The 24,359-nt window shown below is 38.2% G+C and overlaps 1 protein-coding gene across 2 annotated transcripts in view; it reads right to left on the bottom strand.

The window, feature by feature from the left end:
* cadps2 (Ca++-dependent secretion activator 2) overlaps positions 1-24,359 on the bottom strand; it is a 289,837-nt gene that overhangs the window by 110,585 nt on the left and 154,893 nt on the right. For both annotated transcript variants that reach the window (XM_075469290.1, XM_075469289.1), the window contains exons 12-13: positions 13,687-13,823; positions 6,006-6,193 (exon numbers count right to left, since the gene is read on the bottom strand). In XM_075469290.1, coding sequence (XP_075325405.1) covers positions 6,006-6,193; positions 13,687-13,823 — 325 coding nt within the window. The remainder of the gene's footprint in view (positions 1-6,005; positions 6,194-13,686; positions 13,824-24,359) is intronic.

Genomic DNA, 24,359 nt, shown 5'->3' with positions numbered 1-24,359 from the left:
CTAAACATATCCATAAATAAGAAGACTGAAACAGTTGAATATCTGAAATATAAAGAAGTTAAAAGGAAAAAGAAAAAGCTTTAAAAAAGAAAAAATGTGAAATACAAAAAATACTAAATGTTATTGTAGAAACTGCAGAAAAACGCTCATGCTGCTTTTCTGTGTTTGGTTTATTTCTCACTTTTACATGTCTGAGTGGCTTATTTACAACAAACAACTGATCAAGCAGCCACAGCTCAAAGCCAAACCTTCATCATGACCTCAAAGTCAACCATTCAAACAGAGTTGCTCATGCTCGTCTTCCTCCTCACAGCTCATCCCGGTGGCAGTAGGAGAGTCGGAGGGGAAAAAAACTGTTAGTTGAACGCTTCATTAATGTTTTTAAAGCTTTCATTCCTTTCTTTCCTTAGTCTGAATAGGTACTCTGGTAAAAAGGGAAGAAATGCAATCAGCACCCAGAGCAACCAGCCTTGACTTTCTGCGCTTTCTGTGTGCAGCTGAAAGAGAAAAGCAGCCTCTCCAAACGGCACTCGCGGTTGCCGGAGGGGAGAAATGCGGAGGTTGTGTGTTAATGAGTTGTTCTTCTAAAAGCCTTCACTGGTTCAGCCTGTGACTGCTGTGACTTGAGTACCAACAACTCTGCTCAACTCCTGATGGTTTGTTCCCATCTCACCAAAGTTGAAAATAATAGTATGATGAGAGAGCATCAGGAAGTGTGAGAGAGCTATGTGAGCAAAGGGTACTGAACTTTCTTTGAACTACAAATATGGAAATAATAAATTCACCGTTTTAAGATAAAGGAAACTCTATATCACAGGACAACAGTAGGATAGTCAACTTTTTTTTTTAATAACAAAAGACGCTAAAAAAAAAGAACAAAATTGCATATTTTCTGTGTCAACGTCTGAAACTATATTTTATCACGGAAATTAATTCTTTTGTAAAGGAATAATGAAAAATATTGATAAAATACAATTAAAAACAATATATGATATATACAGAACATAAAACGTGTTAAAACTAAATACCATTGAAAATTAAAGAACTAGATAATACAGGATATTCCAGGTTTCAAGTAATACAAAAATGCCTCATAATATATATTAAAAAAAGATCATTTAAATAATTCTATAGAAATAAAAATTGTACCAAAATACATACACTTTGATTTATTGTACATTGTATGCATTTATTTTATAAATACATAACAACATAAAAATAAGTGACAATTACACATTCAAACTAAGTATTCTACCCAGATTTTGGCAAGGTGGAGGTTGTGTTGGAAGACGACAGGATGCCGTAACACATTGTGTGAGAACATCAGTACCGCTCTTCAGATTCACTCCACCCCATTCATTTTGTAATGACAGCAGGCTTTCTATACACAACAGCACTTGTTAGCACAACTTATAAACCCTGTTGTTCCCTAAATCTTTCAATTCACTACAACCCCCTCCCCACAACCCCTACTTAATAAGCACCTAAGAATCTGAACAGACCCTGAAGAGAAAGCAGAGCTGAAGGGAGGTGGAGGGCGTGCGTGCTCACTCAATTAAAAGCAAAAAAAAATGAGCTTTCGTGTTGAAAGAGCTGAGGATCCCACCCCCACCACAACGCAGTAAAAATTAAAACACAAGGACTGTGATTACCACAAGGTGCTTTGTGGGGCATACACTGAGGAATGGCCTCAGGCATCAAGCCCTCACAGTTAACGCCAACTGTCCTGCAATCCAAGTTGTTCATTTTCCTTAATTATCTGTTTGCAGCCCAGGGTGAGATGTTAAAAATAAAACTGATTAGTTTTGCAGTTCATGTTAGTTTTAAACTAAGCGATTTCAGTATGAAAAAAAGGGAGCTGAACAATTATCTGTTAAAAAAAGCAATTCATAATTCTATTTAATAACAAAGGCACTACTACTACCACAATAATAAGAAGAACAAAATGTATTATTATTAGTATTATTGTCATGATTATTATTATTATTAACACATATTATTCTAATAAACTGACTGAGGATCCAACTGTTGATTTAAGACTCACTGTCCAAGGTGCTTTTATCAAACATCCTGTTTGATAAAAACCCCAAATATTTCATTTACACTGTTGGAATAACAAAAATAATATAATTATAAATAATAATAAGTCAATAACATCAACATGTCAGCAGCTAAACTCACTCTAATGTTTGGCAGCTTTTTTTCTTGGAAAGTTACTCAAATTATTCTAGCTGAGGATAATACCAATTGTTAATTAAGAAATCATTATTTAATTTATAATTTCAACACTAAAATTGAAACATAATCATCTATATCTAAATACAAAGTTATGTATAGAATGGTCTGATCTGTACATAATCTGTAATAAAAAGTATTTTATCTTAATGACTAATCCCTCATTTATAAAATTTCCCTTCTTTATATCTGATGTTTGTTATGACAGCAATTGCCCATTTTTCCCCATGATCATGTTTTTCCCTCAGGGTGATTGCTGAGTTATTTAGGTGCCTTGCTTTTTTTTTAAAATTAGAACTGTCGATGTATTGGTGAATATAAAACAAGCTTCAGATTCTGATTCTTTAAAAATGAAAGACTAGAAAGGTCACTTTTTCCAATCAGTGAAGTTGTATGCGAGTTCACCATTCCAGCAGATTTATATTTGTCTGCACTTTCTGCAGATTTTGTAATAAAACTTTAGAAAGGATAAATAAACACAAAAGCATAGAAAATTCTCTTTATGATGGTGCGACTGTAGTGACTCAAATCAATTGAATGGATTGAAAGATGAAATATTTTTCTTTGATGATTACAAAAAGCTTGTCCAGAGCTTTCAAATAATATATAAAAACTCAATTTTCCCTGCAAATGACACTCACAGCTTCCACTTCCTTTGAAACAAATTACAGCAGAAAATAAATCACATGAAGAGCAACTTGGAAGGAAGCCAAATGCAAAGCGGACTGAGCTCAGAGAAACACCACACAGTATGAGCTTTGGTATGGTAGCGCTCTCAGCAGAGTGGGGAATGACAGCTTGTGGGGGTTCAGACACATTGTTGCTGCTAAATGAAGCAATCAAATACAAGGCGAGGCTGCTGTCAGTGCAGCTCCAGGGCAGGGGGAGAGGGGAGGGGGATCTATAAACTTACGTTAGTGTGTTTACATTTGATGTGGCTCAAGTGTAAATGATAAGTACCATAGCTGCCAGTGGGATCCACCAAACCCTCTGGATGTTTGGTGCTGATGGGAGTTGATAGGAGTTGTCATGAGATGAGCAAGTGGCGTGGCAGAGTACTGGGTGTCTCTGTCACTTCACATTAAGATGTGTGGAAAGCAGATGAGGCTGAATGGCAGGTGATCTCATGTGTCACTTTCCTCCTCCCCATTACTCCTCTGGAGACGTGATAGTTGTATGAAAGGTTGGGAGAGGTAAAAACCTCCTGTCAAATCCTGTGTTGGGGCGTGTGGAAAACTCAGAGAGAGGAAGATCTGACCTGACAGCTGAGGAGTAGGTGAGCACCCTCCTCCCAGCTTTGATAATGCTTCTTTAACCTCAGTCCAGGTTCAAAGAGTCGCCTTATCAAACCTGCACTAACCATAAGACCATCAAGCTGAACACAGTGTTCAAAGTAATTGAGCAATTCTCGATGACACAAAAGAAAAATTCTGTATTATTACTCGTCATCATTCACAGATAAAATATAAACTATGAAAACATCGTTAACTGGACAAATAAACAAACAAAAAAGGTTTAAAGCCCCTAAAACAAAATCAGTTGAACTCGCATGTAGGAGTCTGTAAAATTATTTTCATCTTTAATCAATCCCCAACTTGAATTTGAAACTTGGAGGGCTTCCAAAAAGTATAGCATTATTATACACTATTCACCTTAATGAATTTGTCAACTTCTCCCATGTTGACCATTATATGTCTCTCTTCATGCAGCCCTCCAGAGAAAACTTGAAATCTGCAATTAATTTTTTTCTTCACTTCTGAGCTTGCCAGCCATCCAAAACCTTTTTCCAATGCACACTCACTCAGGCGGCTGAAAGAGTCCTGAATGGACAATTATTCAAATTAGAGCTCCAACTGACAAAAAGCCAGTTCCAATAATCTCTCCCACCTCCCCTGTGCCAAATTACTATTTGACGATTAACTGAAGAAGCTAATTATTACACTTTCTAATTGACTAAATGAGTCTACAATGAGAAAAAGCACATATACTAGTAATTACCACCCAGGGACTAGAGTAGGAGCTGCTAGAGAGTGGAGTGGTGATTCTATAGTACCACTAACACAGTAGTTTACTGCCGATCAGAGCTGTCATGCCCAGGATTATCCTTCTTCTATCTTTCTGCAGTTTGTCTGCCCATACAGTCTGAAAACCAGGTAGAGAGCTGTTAGAGTTGATCCTACAGCCATGTCTTGGTGAAAAAAATAATACTGCCCTCCCACTAGGCCTGTAGAGTTCTGTTAGAAAAAAGTCCTTTCAAATTTCTCTTCAAGGGAAGAGACTGTTTAAACTTCTGCCTCCTTTCTTTCCACTTCTTCCCTGCTCTGGAGCCTAGACATCTCCTCTTCAACTCATATGAACTTAGGTTCTTATTTCAGCAATTAAGAGCTCTGAAATCTCACCTGCTGCTGCCACTTGTGGGGCACTATTCTAGAACCAGTTTCTAAATAAGTGGAACACACTATGCATGCTGGACAATATTAAATGCATACATACAAATATATCAGTGTAAGAGAAGGTTTAAGTGGGAAAAAATAACTTGTCAGTACGAGAACCGATACTTCGGTACCAAGTCGATGCCACAATTCTAAAAACGGGACGGTGCTCAATTTTCTACAGTACCGTAGGTACCATAGGTACCGGGGCTGAAATCCCTCCAGAGGTAACGTGGGCACCATATTCACCTACAAGTGTTCTAGTGTGCCGTTAAATACCAAAGGAACACGGAAGATGGCAACTGCAGCGACAGCTCCGTTTCGACTGGTTGAAAAGAAAAATAGTAAGAGTCGTATCTGGAAGTACTTTGCGTTTGAGGCGGATGATCAGGGATTAATAATAGATTCCCAAAAACCTATATGCAAACGGTGCCAAAGAGCTTTCCAGACAAAAGGAGGTAACACTTCCAATTGAGTGAAGCACCTCAAAAACAGACATCCAGATTTATTCAAAGAATTCAAGGTGAGTGAGTTTCAAGTCATGTTAACGTTCACTTTGTGGGCAAATTCACACCCATTGTTCTCCATTGAATGAACTCCCCATCGCGTAGATACGAAACGCATATAACAAGAAACAGCGGAAACAGAGCTTTGCAAAGAGTATCTCTAAGAGTATTCCTGATCCCAATTCAAATGGATCAAATGTTAATACTGGTTTATTTTTATTCATTACTTAAACGCTACATGCCACTGTTCTTTTTTTGTAATGTTAATAGTGTATTCTTTTTATTCATTACTTGGAGGCTACTGCCAGTGCCACTGTTGTTTTTTGTAATGTTCAAATGTTTTTAATAAATGAGTATGTTGAAGTACATAGAATTTATTGTTTTGTTTTTGTTTTTCACCGTGAAATCGAATTGGGTATCTAGAATCGTGGCATTTCACTGGTATTGGTATCAACTACTAAATGTCTGGTATTGTGACATCCCTAGTCAGTACGAATGAAAATGTATTTCTATTGAATAAAATGGGCATAATGGTATTTAAAAAACAGTTCACTTTTTAAGATATATCATTTATGTTGCAATCATGATTCTCAATTGAGATTTACACTTATTCAACGTATCAAAAGTTTCCTTCTTCCTACACGACAAGTTTAAAAAGTGATGGATTAATAACACATTTCCTCAACAACTTTCTGCACTCAAAACTAACTTTCCGTATGAGAGGCCAAGCTGTTCTGCTATGAATCAACTCCTTTTGTCTGCAATGGTTGACAGCACTGTGCCATGACTATGAACATTCCAGTGATTCTTTATTTCTGTTTTGCTTGTGTACCTGTTCCCATGGACGTGGGAGGCGCAGAAGGCATAACTGTAATGCAGCAGAGTGGGGTCAACTAGCGCATTTTTCTCTGAAAAGTCCATCAAGTCCCTCAGGTAGCTCAGGTGGCGGTGGCAGCCTCGAACACCATACCGAGCGCAGTATTCATCCAGGACGAACACCTGACCTGGACTGAACCACCCCTGAGGATGAAAGACAATGAAAGAAAGTATTTTAATTTGCGGTAGTGATGGAGGCAATACTCATTTCTGCAATATTGATAATATTAGCAATATATTTGAAATTCATATAAAAATATATTTTTAGAATATGATGGTCAATATTATCATCAAATCATTTTTACTATTTTCATTGTTTGTTCTGTCTAAATGACTCTCTCTTCTATTCCTATAAAAGTGGTCATGCCCCTGAATGACAAAAAAGACCCTGGAGTGTTGAGGAGCTAGAATCCTATGAATATACATGTATATATGTACATATATACATGTATTCGGGCTATAAGAGGGCTCTCGAAATCAATGTGTTGATAACATGTTCACGAAGATTGCTCTTAACACACAAAATTTTTTTGACACAATATTAATACATTTAGTGAATGGGGCATTTTGGTCCGCCCCATGTTGTGGGAAATCTAGAGGGGATGTAGCCTAGTCTTGAAGATGACAAGCTAAATAGCTGGATCAAGAAAATGGTCTTTTGAAAGGCAAGTTCATGTTCAAAACCCTACCAGATAGTTCCCTTGACAAGACCAAGGTTATCTGCCATTATGATCGATGTGATTTGCGTTATCACCAGAGTACGTTGAGTCTTAAATATCACTCGCACTTCTGATACAGAGATCCCTACTCCCTCTCGTCAGAGGCAGACCACACGGAGTAGTTTGCAACCGAGACACCTGGACAACTCTCCCCGCAGCAAGGTTAGACAATAATAATAAATGAGTCATATATGAAGTCACCTAAACAATATAACATGCACAGATCATAAAGACGAAGCAGGCAACTCAGGCTAAAAGCTGATTAGGTCATAGCGTTAGGGATAAAGCTGACTGTGGCTCAAACACGTTTGGCTCACAGCAAAAGCTGAAGGGATATGGAATGACAATGAAAATAACATAAATAAGAGAAAAATAAAAGATTACAGAATAATTAAGGGGATGAAAATAAATTAAAAATGGCAATTGCAAAAAAGAATAATAAATAGAAAAGTAGAAAGAATGTGAAAAAACATTAATGCTTTTGATTGTTCTTTTGGTCCACATTAATTGATTTATTTTCATATATATTTCCTCATTTAACTTGTTTTTCTTTCAGAAATGTATTCTTTAATTTTGTCCCTGTCCCTCTATACATGCCAGTATTGCAGTAAGTACCCCTCTTTCAGAATGAAATCCACCCACTCTGTGAACATATAGAGCAGTTTGTCCCTTTCTGTTTAGATGGCAGCACAAAGCTCCGTGTGTAAATTGTAATTATTGTGATTCAAATTTGACTTAGTGAACTAAATTGACTCAATACAAATTCTTGATACTAGAATACAAGAAAATTTATCATAATTCAGTCAAAGTGTAAAGGTTAACCCTTCAGCTATTAATTCCCTACTATAGTTTAAAAGGAAAAGAAATGTGTTGAATATCCTTAGATGTTCATTAGTTCATTTATCTTGCACATAATCACTAAATTAAGCATGAAACATCCAATGCTAATTAAGATTCTGCTGGAAGGAACATTGACAAATTAGCACCTCCACCGAGATGACACCACACACAAACTCTCACAAACAGCTACACACAAAACACCTCCTGCTTGACAGCCGTTGCTCTTTGCCCAACGAAACGTGAGCAGAGAAACTGTTTCATCTTCTGAACAGATGGGTTCTATGCTGGATTTGTCTGCCTTTTAAAAGTCAAATGAGACTTTTTTTTCCTGGCGATATCATATATACAATCATCTTTTTTTTTTTCTAATATATTTTTCACACAAGCCTGCCAGATGTCTGACTATCTAAAATTTCAATGCATCTCAAATTGTATAGTGCTGGGTATATTTTTATCTGATCCAGCGCTATTTAATATATAATCTGGACCAAAAGTAGAATAACCTGAAAATCACTTATTTGTAAATTAAAGAGAGAGTGTCATAGTATTGAAGTAAATTAAATCTCTTCTAGAATAAGATTAACTGCATCTTTCTAAATTGCATGTCATGACTTTTTAAACTTTTGACAATAAAATCAGTAAAACGCGATTACTTCCTTTATAGCATTTCTCGCTTTATTACATAAACAGGTTGCAGTTTACGTCCAGCTACCTTTCACAGCTCTACAAATATGCCATTGAATAAAAGGGTTTCAGCGGAACATTATTTCACAATGATACTTATCCTATAAGACCATTTTTTAAATTTTTGTATTTAGTTCACGGCCAAAATGTTTTTTGTGCGGTCACAGTGACATTGACTTTTGAACACCAAATTTGAATCAATTCATACTTGAGTCTATGTGAATATTTAAGGCAAATGTGAGAAGAAAAAAAAAAAAAACACAAGTTACAACCACACAGAAAAAAATAAAGAATAAATCCTTCATTCTCTAACTACTAATGTTTCAAACAATGGGGAGATAAGGCATAGATAACTGTGTTTTCATGCAGGTTCTTCTCTATCATCTCGAAATGAGAATTCTGACAGTGGGCCATCGTGCCAAACTCCATGTCATGTGTGGTTACAAAGTAGCTAAAAGTCCATCATCTGTGAGGATGAGATCACATTCATCTTAAATTCAAAAGAAAAAATGTACACCTAATCTCCTGCATCAAAGCTGGATGAGGCTGAGACTGAACAAATAATTTTGACTCTTTCCACAAGCCTGCAGGATTTTCTGAAATTCAATTTAACTACCAAAGAAAGCAACAGATATTCAAATTCTCTTTAGAATAAGCTCTAATACTATTTCCAAATCCAAACTGTAATAAAGATTTTTTTAGGACATGAAATCAGACAACATAATTTCCAGTATTTCATGGTTTCATTGACATGCTGCTTCCTGTCCGGGCTAACGGGACCTGGAAGATCCCTGCTCTGCAGGCCATTTAGTGCCCTCCCCATTCCCATTCGAGCCTAGAATTTTCTTGTCATCTGCATTTTCTTTCTTAATTTTTTCTCTATGTCTGTGGGCTTGAGCTATTAATATCACACCACAGAGACAGAGAGGGGCTTGTCGACGGGTGTGAAGCGACAAGATGTTCCTTCGTGACAAACAGATGGCGCACTCTAGTCTTGGCACTGGCTACTCAATTAGCTGCTAACGAGCAGACTGCCTTGATAAGTCTCGATTAGCCATGGTTTCTGTATCCGAGTGCCAGCGTCCATGTACCCTCTGAGGGATGGCACAATCTAAGAAAAGTCAAAACAGTGTTTCAGCTCTAAAGCAGCAAACACCTCTGCCTGTTGCCTCTAGTCACCTGACTAAGAACGCTGAGAAGAAAACCCTAAGGAATCGTCATGTTTTATATGACAGTTTCTTTCTTTCTTTTTCTTGTCTTTTAAGACTTGCAGCAACACATTAGCGTGACTCTGGTTTACTGAGTACCATCAATAAAATACAGACGTGCAAATAAGGCTTTCAGTCTGTTAAGTGAAGAGGTGTAAATGTAATTTTAAAACAGTTTTCACGTAATCTTATCATGAGAAAACTGGCAATGTTCGTGTTAAGACTGTCTTAACAACCAGAACAGTCCACAGTGGATTCTCTCAAACAAACGTCTATTACTCCCGACACTGCTGGAAATTTGAGGGGAAGAAGATTCCATGTGTTTAGTTTACACCACAATGCGGTTAGTGTCACGAGTCATGTGCCAAATGAATTAGTACTGTTGCTATGGTTACTGTGTCTTTAAGCTCATATTTGAATGGTACCATAGAATCAAATGTTCCCTTCCTCACCGTAACTTGATTTTTTTTTGTGTGTTCTTAGAAAATTGATAATAATCAATAGTGGATGGCTAAAAATAGATTCAGTTTAACACGATGTGGTGGCTCTGAGTCCTCAGAACTACTGTAATTAATGGTTGGTTTGAATATCTTTCCTATTTGGAGATAAACCTGTCCATTCTGTGGATCTGTGATATGTTTTCAATGTATCCTTTAGAACTCTGCGTTCCAATTATCTGTGTTTTGTTACCATCAGTGTTATATGACAATGGCTGCACAAACGTAAATGGCAGTATATTTAGCATTATATTGACATATCCTCTTAACTATTAGCAATTTTGACTGTTTTTAAAAGTAATGTAGAAAATAATATCATGAAATTTTTTTTTTTTGTAAAGAAAAAAGTAAAATAAAAACGTATGGCCTTTGATGGTGAACAAAAATTTTGTGACCACATATTTCATCTCTTCTTCTGTCGATTCTTTAATTAGCACTAAAGTGACTGAATCACTGGGTCTCCAGATTTTATGGGGTGGCAGGTTGAGCCATGTGCATGCATGGACTTGGGTAATTATATCAGATTTTGTCATGTTTGAGAAACCACTAGAAGTTCATCTGGCATTAAGATACTTAAGATGACGGGTCCGAAAGGAGACAAGAACACCTGCCTGGTCCAAAGATGTCTTTAAATCTCAAAAGTAAAGGCTTGTAGGAAAATAAAGTTAGTCAGAGTCTTGTAAATTGAAGGTAAATGTAAATATTGGTCTGCAGGCATTGTCCACTTCAGCACTCATTCTCATTGACAACATGATGCATTTTGGCATTTAAGGGGGGTTTTTTGCTTGTTTTTTTCTTTTATTTTTGGAAGGCCGCGGGGGGCTAGGATGACAGAAGCCAGTGTTTAAGTTACAAAATGTCCTTTTCATAAGTTTAGAGAAATGTTGATGCTACGATTATGTAAATATCTGAAATATGTGAATCAGATGGTCTAAATATTTAGTTCTAGGTACATCTTATACAGTTTAAAGACCTGTAAAAAGCAACAACAAGCTTTTTTGTTTTTTCTTAAGATGGGAAACTTACGAGGACTGTGGGTTCTCGTTTCCTTACATATTTTTTTTTGCCTAACTGCTGTTGTTGTTGTTGGGTTCAACTCTTTGTGAATAAAATATGACCCAGTCCATGACATGAATCCAAGCCAGTTCTCAACAGATGTCCCCTAATCCTAGGCAGTGGCCTTTTCTCTGAATGTTTGGTGAAAAGGGGCTCAGGTTGGAACACAAAGCCCTTTAGTTTTCACAAAAGACTGAGAAGAGAAGAGTTGGATGGGCGGTGTGAATAGATTGGTCTAATTGCAGGGCTGGAAGGAGTCCTGGTGAGGCAGGTAGAGAATTGAAAAAGGCCCAGATGTCACTCTGTGGAGCATCTTATGGTTCTGACGCTTTTAAAAGACAAGCCCAAAACGAAACACATGCCAGCATGACTCCTCAAGATCTTACTCGGTTTGTGTTCAGGGGAGATTTTCAAAGTTTGCCCCTACAAATGATAGTATAGGATGTTTTTACCCAACAGCAACAAACTGTGCAAATTTTATAGATTTTAGAATATCTGCAATAAACACATTTCCATTAATACTTGGGTAAGATTTGGTAGGTTCAGCCAAAGGAAAAAAAAAGTTATAATAACATAGTAATAATATAGTTATACACAGTCGTCTACACTGTTCCAGACACAAATCACACAAGGGCTAAAATCAAGCCAATCATTTATTTTATCCAAGCTGAGCTATAGGACAACAAGAAAAATGCAAAGAAAGTTTGACAAACACTGGAATCTAGGACTTACACTCACTTTCATCTTTCTTTATCAGTCATAGACAACAAATGCCAACTTTGTTTTGTTTCAAACACAAATTTCACGCAGAAGTCAAAAACAGGACAAAACGAAGGAGGGAAAGAGAAAAAGGGATTCAACCTGAGTTTTATATGTCATCTCTTCAGTTTCTGAGTTATTCATTAGAAAGGATGGCAGCATCTGCACCTTACTGATGCCGCTGACTTAATGTAAGGTGACCTACACTGTGTCAGGGCCAAGTAAGAAATTGTTTTATTTTTAAAAAGGTAGTTTGTAGGATGTATTGTTAAGCTTTCAGAGAAGAAATGGAAAGCATACTGTTGCCATGTCTACAGTGAGTTTTAACCCAACTTTAAGACAGCGTTTATCAGCATACTATTAAACGTAATAACTATCCCAGAATAACTTTGATACTGAAGACATCTTCAAAATCTAATTAGAACTATATGTTTACATTCAATTTCTAAATAAACATTGATTATTGCAATATGCTGATGCCCACTTCTATTTCGGATCTTGATTGTGAAAACATATACAACAGACTAATGTAGTGGGAATGGAGACACTTCTGAACTTTACTGACATTTATTATTTATATCTTTTAACATGTATCCACTTAGTTTTTCATCTAAAACATTTTATTAATTCCAACAGGAAACATACATTGCAGTCAATGTGGACCACAACCATACAGTTAGGGGGTTCATGTGTTTGCACAGAACACGAAAACTGTTCCCCCGACCCACACATTTATTCAGGCTTCTTTCCCCTCCTCCCTCTTTTTCCTCTATTCAGTCAGCCCAGCAGTTGTCCATAAGGGTCATGTTCCTATTTTGAAAGTATTGATTAGAACGTTTATCCCCTCAATCAGTGTGAGAGAGCCCCCAGGGCTGAACACGCACACAAATATACACAGACTGAGAGACACAGAGCCTTTCTGTCTCTTTCATGTCCTCAAGCTGTGAACTGACATTTTTGGTTTATTAGAAATCGTTTTTGTCCTGTGTTAAGCTTCCAACAAAAAATATAAAATATTTAGGAAAGCATTCCCAGTGCCCATGTGAACATTTGGCAACAATTTGAAACTCCAAAGTTACAGGATGAAGACACTGGCAAGTATTGTCATTTGGGAAGCTGGAAGCGCACGTTTTTCTTCCTTTTTGTTGAAAATGTCCTGTCCTGCTCGTCAGTATTTTTTTAAGATCATCGAGCATGCCACATTTAATCAGTAGGTCATCTAGTACTGCTTCAGTTCTGTTACACGAAATTTCGCAGTGTCTTTCTAATCCCCCTAGCTCTCTCATTTACAGTTCATGTTTGGTGGAGTAAAAGATTTTTGCTGTCACTGTGCAACCCGACTCTGACCCGATGAGGACACAGACTTTTTTCCCCAATGTCGTCCATCTTTCTATCCCACAATGATTTGTTCTGACCATACAACACTGGACATGTTTTTCAAAGGTGAGCATTTACAAAAAATAGCTTAGAGCTGAGAGGTTGAGGGATTAATCAATCACTGGAATGGTTGTTAATTGATCAATCAATTAATTCAGCTCCACAGGCTCAGATAATCTTATCAGCTCTTAGTTCATTTCAACGTAGCTAATGTGACATACATGAAAAAAATATTGTCTATCTCTATTACCTTTTCATTAACATATAATCATGATATTAGTAAATTCTTACCGCCACTTAAATATTCTTGAGAATCCTTGGCAATATAGTTCAGATTATTTTCAAATATGTCTAATAACGAGTGTGATAATTAAAGAAAACTGACTTTGCCTTCACCTCAATCCCACCCTGTTCGACTGACCTCTGTGAAGTGTTTGAGAATTTTTGTCAGTATCTCTCGATGATATAGCTAAGAGGATATGTCCATATCAACGTACCAGACAGGAGAAGGAGTCGTTCATGCGGTGCTGCAGAGTAAGTTTCTGTAAAATATTAAACAGAGCAGTATGGTCGAACTGACAGGGAGCTGCAGAGATAAACTCCTCCATTCCCTGGCGCTGAGTTGGATCCAGACCTGAACAGAAAACACAGTAGGGAGGAAAAAAAAGATTAAGAGTTGCACAAACGTTTTGTGAACAAAATAACTGGAGGCATATTTGAGTCAGCACACAATGACTCACCACAAATTAAAAGCAGCACGCTTTATGTTCACAGGAGCATCTATAATGATTCACTTCCTCACATTTGCTAAAGTTAACATGTTTAGAGAAACAGGGTCTCTAATTCAAAAGTCAGTTACTACTCAGTTTACATGAAGATCTGTGGGAATAGTGAGCACCACAGAAGAAGAAAACATCTGTGTCTCAAGAGGCCTCGAGGTCAAATGCAGGAAAATAGGATTGAAGCCTCAATTATTGCTTTACTTTGAAACCTCTAAAGTTGTTTGACTTTTTTTTGTCCTACATGTAAAACTTGTTCAATTATTAAAACAGTTGAATAATAAAGAAAAGTGTCAGAATCAAATTTGAGCTGTGTTTATGTGGGAAAGCTACACCATAACCAAAGAGTGAAATACAAATGCATTCGGATGGGAAATCATTCACACCTCTCTTTGAGCTCACACACACAAACTGACATGCAGTGTTATCTTCCAGTGCGGTGGTTAATGGTTCCCACCTCATTTGGCTACAGATCTTCTGTGAAGCTGTCAGGACTCAGCTGACACTAAACATTCATCAACATAGACAGCATGTGTGGAACACACTAGACATTGCTCAGAGTGGGAAAATAAACAACAAACAAACAAACAAAAAAAAGATCGCCCAATAAACAATGACTCACCACAAATTAAAAGCAGCACGCTTTATGTTCACAGGAGCATCTATAATGATTCACTTCCTCACATTTGCTAAAGTTAACATGTTTAAACAGGTTTTTTTTTTAAACGTGAGGGCTACAATCAGTCCAGGACACAACACTTTTCTTTAGTGTCAGTTAGCAAGTATCAGAGTCGACACACAACAAAGGCCATGCCTTGGGTTTGATCATGTCTCAGGGCAAAAACACTTCTGTGTATTGTTTTGGAGTACAATGAGTGTACACGTATTTATCCATAGAAAGATCATTTCACAAAAATACATCACTGAAAGGACCAGTGAAATGTTCATTCAGGTCTTCTCTCCCACTCCCCTCTCCGTGATGATCTCAGCAAATGAGCTTGTATAGGTTTTCTCTCTTAAACTTACAAAACATTTTGATGCCGTCAAAACCCACCAAGTTGAAGGTAGTCTCTGGCAAGAAAAGATCTCCATGATGAAATAGTGAAAGTCATTATGGGAAAAAAAACGTTGTAAAGCTGTTTACAAAACCAATCTTCCTTCACTTCACACTAATAATAACTAATCATTGCGTTCCCTTTTTGCTACTGTTGACAGTCTAACAAATCATTGTATGCCAGTATTCCTTTAATTTCCAATCTATCAAAGCCTGCAACAAAATATTTACAGAAAAAAAATGGTAAAGATCATACAAGCAATCAAGGGTTCCAGTATAGGTACAGGAAATGCAATGCCCTTGTATTCATAGTAAACTCACTTCATATTGACAGAATTTTGTCCCATCAATCAATATGATCTTAAAAATATCATCCAGCACCTGAAAATTTTTAAAGAATATTTCTAGTTGCTTAGTTTCATACCTGTTGCATAGATATTTCTTCTTTCAGGTCTTTCTCCACAGCCTTTAAAAACAGCAGTAATTGCAGGGCCTCGACACGGCTCGAACCACATATTGCTTAGGACCAGAGTGAACTCTGTCTGGACAACGATGAAGATGCAGTAGCATTCTCAGACAGCGGGTGCCGGATAGAGATTGGGTTTAAGCCACACACACACAGAATGATATCAAGAGGTATAAGAAGATCTCACAAACTAAGGTCAACAAAATCAAGCCACTATCAAAAAATAATCATCTCAACGCCTCAAAAATTAAAAATCAAAGGCAAATATCAAAGCTCCCAAACCAAGGTACAATAACTGAGAAAGCTGTCTATCAACACATTTTTATTACTGATGAACTGTTTTGACATCTTCCAGTTAGTTTGCTGTCCACACCACAGCACTGACACTGCTATTTTTAAAGTAATAAACTACAACCATTTAAGAACAGACAATGGCAATGTTTCTGTTTTACTACATCTCAGGGCTGCATGTGACAAAGTTGACCACAATATGCTCCTTCACAGACGAGAAGACCAGATGGGTCTTTCTGGCGAGGCACTGAACTGGTTCGGATCCTATTTAAAGGTTAGAGACTACTTTGTGTTAATTGGTCATTACAAAACTGAGCATACAAAGATGACATGTAGAGTTCCACATGGTTCTTTTTTTGGTGTCTCTTCTTTTTAACTTCTACATGCTCCCAATTGCACAGCAGCCGCGGCTATTCAGAGACAACACGGGAAGCCGGACAGCCTCTCCCATTCTCTGGCGAAATTGCTACATCTTCAATGTTAAATTGATGATAAAACAGTTATTCACAAAACACAAGATATGCCCAATACTGCATTTACTTTCAAAACTACAACATGTTGTCCTGTAGCTTAATGAAGTGATTTGTTCTGAAATCGCCGCCGGTCACTGAGGAAATCATGTTATGAAGCCGCCACTAACAGCCAGGCTTCCGAGCCGGGGACGCCCGGCTTCAGGAGGGGGCGGGAGAGTCAAGTTTTTTTCTACAATTCTAGGTCATCATTGGCTAAATCGACAAAAACTCATCACTTCCGAGGCTGCCCGGCGTCTCTGGGGGTAGATTAGACGTGGGCGTGTCAATATGAGGGGCTGTGTCGTGAGGATTGGAGTTAGTGTTTGTCCATCATGAGAGATTCTGTGGCAGGCAAATTTTTAGGCGGGGAGAAGCACGCTGGAACTTAAAGGACAAGACCGTTTTTTTGACATTGGGCCCTTGATTTCACATTATAACATGATGTTCTACTCACCCCTGCTTGTTGTTGGTAATTTGGAGCTGTTCCGAAGATATTCGAGAGGCGTCTGGCTGCTCTCTTGAGATATTCGGCCATGAAACGGTTTCCTATGGGCAACGTTATACAGGCACAAACTATGCTGTTTATAATTTATTAATTACTGTACACTAGCACTGATAACGTGGAGGTGCGTCGCTTACTTAAAAAAATCCGGGTTACTGTAATTTTGAATTTTTGTCGTAAAGTGGGTGTTACTGACGTCATCGTCATGCTACTACCACAGACAGCCCACAGACCTGCTGCTTATTTATTCATTCGGCTAAAATTCAAAATTACAGTAACCCGGATTTTTTTAAGTAAGCGACGCACCTCCACGTTATCAGTGCTAGTGTACAGTAATTAATAAATTATAAACACCATCGAAATTTCCAGCCCTTGCTTTTTTCTGGCGTCACAAGTCAGTTGACTAACCTCCTTGATCGTCATCAAGTTCCTTTATATCCTGAAAAAACTGAAGTTCATTTACATCCTACAAATATTGAAGTTCTGAATGGTCTTGGTTTGCTAGTGTACCCCCCTCCTTTTGGTATCCTCCAATTACAGGCGTAGTACACAGGCACATATCTGAATTACATCCACAACTACATTCTCAGCCTTAGAGGATTAGAATATAGTATAGATGTGTTTTCAGTAAGCAACATACCGCAGAAGTTGAACAAAATAATCAATTAAATTGACAAAATTACAGTGTTTAAACAAAAGTCTGACAGGACTTCACATCAGATAAACCTTTCGAATGTATCCCAACAATCTGCAACAATGGAAAACGAGGATACAACTGTTTTTGTAGATGAATAGTTTGAGTCTGCACACTGAGTCCTTTCTGTCGTGAGAGAATGAATATCAACAGAATTTGACTGAGTAAATTTCGAATGATGATAATCAAATGAAATAATACTAAGTGTAGCTCTTCCAGCTCAGATGAGCAAGCCCTGGAGCTGCAGACAATAACAAGGCTTTGGGGTCAGCAAAAATGGAATCAACAGAAAATAGGAAAATAAGAGGCATCCTGGCCTGAGCAAACGTGGATTCATTTCCAGTCTTTTCATGCCCTCTTATTAATGGCCCAGCTAAACAAAAAAGTCTAACACTTTCCACTCCGCCTTTATTGTGGGAGTACATGTTGGGATGGGAAGTTTGTGAGCATGACACATGGCCCCACAAAAGACCACGGCTCACGGAAGAATGCCAGCGCTATTTCCATGCCTGCGGCCTCGTGCCTGAGCATTAGTGATTGCTTTTTTTTTCTTTTTTTTTTTTTTAACACTGCCATTTTTGTTTTTGTTTGAATACAGAGATGCCCATGAGGACTCTCAGATTTCAGTGTACCTCGCCCACAACCCCCGGCCATTCTTTGTGCCTTTTGTCCAAAAGAGAAAAAAAAGACAGCAAAAGTGAAATCTCCACAATCAACTTCCAATCAACGCTCCGTTCCTTTTCTTCTCATGTTTTCTTCTGAGTTTCCCACTTCTGCCTGTGGCTGCCCTTCGGCTTAAGTGGCCTGCTTTTACTCTGTTTAATTCCAAAGTAGGTCATTTTACATTCGTTATCTCCAAAGCATGGGATTGTCCCTAATGTAATTTTTAAGAAAAGACATGGAGTGAAGGAGGTGACTCCAAAGAAAACTAGACAAAAAGATATAGATTAATGCTGATAATAAGAGGGGGAGAAAAGGAGGGGAAGTATTGATTGGGGGACAGACGGAAGAGGATTGATGTTGATCCATGTCAAGTCCAACTTTCAGCTATTATCTGTAGGGTGTGTGTCTGTGTGTAGGGTGGGAGGGAGTAGTGAGGATTGTGCGAATAAGTGGCAGAAAATATGGATGGATGTCACTGCTCCTGGCACAGATGGTGCATTCGCAGGATTCTATAGGTCTTGTGCAGTTTTTCACAACCATGGTGGTTTAGGCTACGTGCCCACGACAACGCTCTGAAGCATAAACGCAGATGTCCGTTTTTTTCCTCCACAATTTATCTGCGTTCTCACTAGCGTCTTGGGGTGGATTTCTGTCTACCCATGGGAACAGGGAAAACGTATAAAACTCGCAGTTTGCCGATGTAGTATGCACACCCCGGACGTAGGTGGCAGTAGCAACAATACCTTTGGTATTGTTATATGAGTTATATTGTTATATATTAATAAATATGAGAAATGCCTGTTTTGTGGCTACTTCCTCCGCGTCAGTTGGAAGAAAATGGCGAAGCGCGGCGGCAACAACAGTACGCCTTCAAACTTTGTTTGGACAGATGATGAGGTCCAGTTGCTCCTGAACACGACACTGAACTACAAAGCCAGGAAGGCAGTGGATAATGTGGATTGGGAGAGTGTCCAAAATAAATATAGTGAGATATGTGAGTCGTTAATGGAGAACTACCCACTTAACGTGTGCAAAAAACGCACTTCTGCGTTTTGAACTGTTCCTACGGCGACGAGAGGTTGGAAAGTTTTCAAGATCTCCACTCTGGGGGGCGTTTGTCTTTTCTCCGTTTTGAACTCCTAAAAACGCCGTCGCCGTGTGCAAGATAGGCACATCTGTCGAAATGTTCTACGTTTATCTCTCGTTACCGTTGTCGTGGGCACGTAGCCTTAGCCTGTTGGCATGCAGACAATATAAACATATACAATGTAGTAAAAATACTTATAATAAGCTAAATACATTGTTATCACATAAGAATGGTTGGTGACACTCCTGTAGTGGCATGAATCCCAATTACTATCAGTGTATGAAAATAAGTTAAGATTGCTTTGATTGTTGTGGCCAACAGGAATTCTGGAACAGTGTCATCTCCTTTCCTTTCTTAAATCCTTCATTCTGTGATAAAGGATAAAATAAAGGAAGCACTGAGGCATCTTTGCTCTGTATTTGACCACATCTAATCATGGTTGCCACTACCTAAAGAATTAGTTAAAAAGGGTTTCAAGTTGGAATTTTAACAGCTCTACAAAGATACATTTTGAGTTTCAGGAATTTAAGTGTTTGTTTTTTTTTAAACTTTATTCAATGGTTCAATATAGAACCTTAGAAAACAACTGTCCCTCAGACTGGAGCATCAGAGTCACAAAATAAAACCAAATAATCGAAAAAGTGAAATCTTCACATTGCTCTTGATGTCAGGTAAGTCTGTGCATTGTTGACTCTGGCTGTCTCCCTCTATTTATTGAGGGGGGGGGGGGGGGGCTCGACTCTCCAATTATGCTTGTTCTGTATTGCACAGCTGGGCCAAATATGCAAGCGCAGTTTGGACTATCTGCTAAAACAAACACATAATCCTAGATTTAAAGTACACATAGAGAAAGAGTGACCATGCTCACTCGTAGGAAGATCATTATCATAAGAATATCGTTACACTCCTATAACCCTCACAGAAAATAGGTTGCTTGTGTACAAAGCTTTAGAATATTATATATTCCATACGTCATACTGTATTCTTTAGATAATACAATGTAAAATCTTGTGGTTTTCCTCTATATTCTAATTAGGCCTGGGTGAGTTAACTCGTTTTTAATCGCGTTAACGCATTAATTATTTTTTAACGGCGATACATATTTTATCGCGCATTAACGCATGTTTTATTTATTATTTTTTTATTTAAAAAAAGAAAAGAAAAAAATTATTTAAAAAAAAAATAAAATTTTCGAGGGCTTTTGTGCCTTTAATGGATAAGAAAGTTCAGAGAGACAGGAAAGAGGGGGCAGAGAGAGGGGGAACGACACGCAGCACAGGGCCGTCTGATGCGGAACTCAAACCAGGGCCAGCTGCAGCGAGGACTATAGCCTCTTGTACATGTGGCGCCTGCTCAACCCACTACGCCACGGACCACCCCTGTTTTATTATTTATTTTATTCAATTTATTGTAAAAGTCTGTTGCTCACAGGCTTTTATTTTGTAAAAGTCTGTTACTGTCTGCTACGGAACCGGAAAAAAAAAGTAATCGGCAGATCCACCAAACATGGAGAAGGGTACGGAACTTTTACTCGGCCATTTTCATTTTAAAGTTCTTCCAGACGGCGGAGTCGACAGAACCAAAGTCATCTGTAAACACTGCCAAGTTGAATTGTCTTCTCAGCGTAGTAGTTCCAGTCTAAAATATCACTTAAAGGCAAAACACACAACTGATAGCAGCAAGTCATTCAAGGAAACAGACAGTGGAGCGAGGCTTCTACATAAAAACTACAGAAAGATGCTGATGTTAAAAGTGTGTTTGCACAACAAATGTTATGGCACTTTCATTCATATGGCAGCACATTTAAAATAAAACTAAATGCTAAAGGCTATACACTACTTTTGAATTCATTTTTGGATTTTGCGTACAAATGCGATTAATCGTGATTAATCAGGGAAATCATTTTAATCGTTGCCCAGCCTTAATCCTAATCACTTAGCACACACACTATCATCTTTAGTCTACCTACTAAAAGGTGAACATGCTTGTTATTTGTCTAACCTGCTATCATAGTTACACCATGTGGATGTCTGAGTGTTCAGGATTGTGTCTGAGATGAGAGGGATGGTGGGGGTAGTTTTCTTCGCTCAATTTCTTCATATCCATCTGGTTTGGGCTCAAGTGGTAACATCACAGCAACAGTCACATCCATGTGACATCCTACTCTGAAAGGTAGTAGTGGCCACTGATGGCAGATTATTGATGCAGACAAGGAGGAGGTGGAGGAGGACAGAGAGCATTTAAGCCTCAGTTGCACAGAGCTTAGAGATGTGACATGATCTGCCTGTCATTACCAGCAGTGCTCTGCTTTGTCAGGCTGAGCAGAGATGAAGATGCAGACGGACAAGTCTTTCAGCCTCCATCTACATGAACCTGGCTCTTCAAATGAACCAAACTAGAGGAAAAGTTTGAAAGGAGTACACAGACACATTCCCAGCTGCTGAGTCTGCGAGGTTAAGAAGAATGGACGGTTTTGACAGTGAAGATGATCTCCTCCGGATCATTCTCACTGTCAAACTGACCACCTGCTTTTACAAAAACACAAATGACAGGTGTAAACATGTCTCAAAACACCTTGAGGAGCCAGTCTTAGTCCGCCTGTTCATATGACAATGGAAGTTCTGCCAGTGTGACAAAAGTGGGCTTCAGGTTCAGAGTAAAACATCCCCAAGCGTCTGATGATTTCCATTTGTCTAGATGTTGTTTGTGGGTCATTTAAATGCTGGAGTATTTCATTTACTTACTCATGCCTATGGAAGTTTCTGTCCGAGACATTTTTACCTGACGGTTTCTCTTTTTCTGTTGTGTTCAGGGGCAAAGACATAATGAAGGCCAGCTGCTTAAATTAGTGACAATAAGCGATAAAACTTTTTCGGAACCCAAAAATCAAGTTTAGGCCGAGTTTTGCTGCCTGGAATCATCAACTACTTTTTTTTATTATTATTATTTCTTTCTAAATGTCATCTTCTGTAGATCTTTCATAATACTTTTTTTTCATTTCTATGCATCTATCTTTCAATCTATCATATATATATAAGTGTATGTACACCTTCACACACAGCCCAGCCAATCTATCTCAGAATATCTCAGACACAGAATGAGATATGTTCAAGCTGATGGCCTATGCCAGTAACGGACTATAAAATACAGGATACATATGAACCTGGATGATCAGGTGCTGCTTTGTCTTCAAACTAGATCAATAGAAAATCTTTCTTCCTTTAGACTGAGAACATTGTTGTATACCAGTTGGTAAACCTAAGGACCAGCTGATCCCTGAACACAGCAAGTGAGGCTTTACAGAGTGAAAACAATAAAAGATATCAGTTGATAGTTAACCTTTAAGTTTGTGACATAACCTTCATGTGTAAACAGTTTCATTATTTGCTCTCATGTACTAATCTGATCGTGTCATCTAGTCGCTTTTAAAAATACAACTAAAATCAATGAGCCATAGAAAACAAAGCAAACATGTTGTGACTCTGCTCTTAACAACTAACATCGTATTTGTGTTTGGAAACGCAGCTATTTCCATAGAAATATTAAACCAGTCTCCAATGTGCATGAGTAGTTGACCGTGTGTATAAATGTAGTCATTACTGTTATTTAACCTTCACATTTCATTTTTATGAAAACACGCCTGCCGGGCGAGTGGAGGCGAAAATGCAGGTTCACAGCGACGATAGTTATTACAGTGAATGACTTTCTGTCAAACACGTTACATACACACACACACACACACACAAAGAGCAGCACTTAGCACCCAGTTAAGAGCTATTTCAGGGACACCTTCCATTTCCTCTTGCAAACAGTGTGTCAGCACCTTTTGCCACTGATGCTTCAATCTGTTCCATTAAATGCTAACGAGCGATGGTGAGAACAGAACGCTGTCGCACCAAATTACACAAATACAGCCATAATCAGCTCTCAGTATGAAGCTCTTCATTTCACTTTGTGTGGCCTGGCAGGAGGTGAGAATTCAGACAATATCTTCTACATACAGATAATGAATTCAAATATTTTCAGATGGAGAAGAAGAATATAAAAAGAAACAACATGGGGGGCATGTTTGGAATATGTGGAAGAAAAGGGGGCAACCAAAAGGAGAAAATAATGGAAATGCAGAAAAATGGGACACAACTGATGAGAGGGAAAAAACCCTTATAAATAGCACTGCTATTTTTTATGTCGTAAGATGAAGAAAAGTATACTTCAAATAAAAGGTAGAGAGGAAAAAAGTGTAGGAAAAAAGGGAGGAATGTGAAATGAGTTGATAAGGCATCAATTGAATACATTGTTTCTTTGTATTCTCATCATGTTCTTTCATCCTCCTCTTTCCTTGCATGTTTTCTCTCTCTCACAGCAGTATAACAAGCACACTTAACTTGCTTCGATCTGATTCTTGCTTTGTGTGTGTACACACATTTGTGTGTGTGTTGACCTGTAACTCAGCAGCACCCTGTAAACAAATCAAAAAACACCCCATAATTCTGCTCTAAGAGCCCACAATCTTTCTGTTTTTCTGGGATAACAAACTGAGATTTAACTGATTATTACCTAATCATAGAGCAAAAGGTGACTTATTTAATGCATGGAAAAATATTTGATCCCCTTTTAGTAAGCAGTTCATAGCAACTTTGACCGATACATTTCCCAGTTGTTGCAGAATTCAGCCAGTACACAGAAGTGGAAATACCTGCTTCCGATGCAACCACAGCATTTCCACTTAATTCCATCATTCCTTTAGCCGGGGAATTCCCATGCTGCTTTGCGCGCGATTTCATTCTCACTGCAAAGTCAGCCTGGAAACCACCGCCCTTATTTTTGCCTGAGTTTGGGGCAGCAAGACGATGACGACGTCTATGCGCGACACCGAAGCTTGTAGAGTGTTAATCCAACATGGCAGCGGACACAACGTTACCGTTCGATGCAGCCTTAGAACGTGCTTTAATTAGCTTAGAGTGCAAGTTTACTTTTATTTTACTTTTTTTTTCTTCTTCTTCCTAGTCGAATTTCTGTCGTTATCTGGTATAAGTGATACAATTGGCTATGAATCGTGCGCAAAGCAGCATGGGAAGAACCAGACGCCATTTGATAGACATTCGTAGCGCCCAATAAACGG

Source organism: Odontesthes bonariensis, chromosome 7 (genome assembly GCF_027942865.1).
Source record: "Odontesthes bonariensis isolate fOdoBon6 chromosome 7, fOdoBon6.hap1, whole genome shotgun sequence".
NCBI classification, from domain to species: Eukaryota; Metazoa; Chordata; class Actinopteri; order Atheriniformes; family Atherinopsidae; genus Odontesthes; species Odontesthes bonariensis.
Note: the sequence above shows the minus strand (reverse complement) of the source record. Positions and strands in the feature narration are given on the sequence as shown.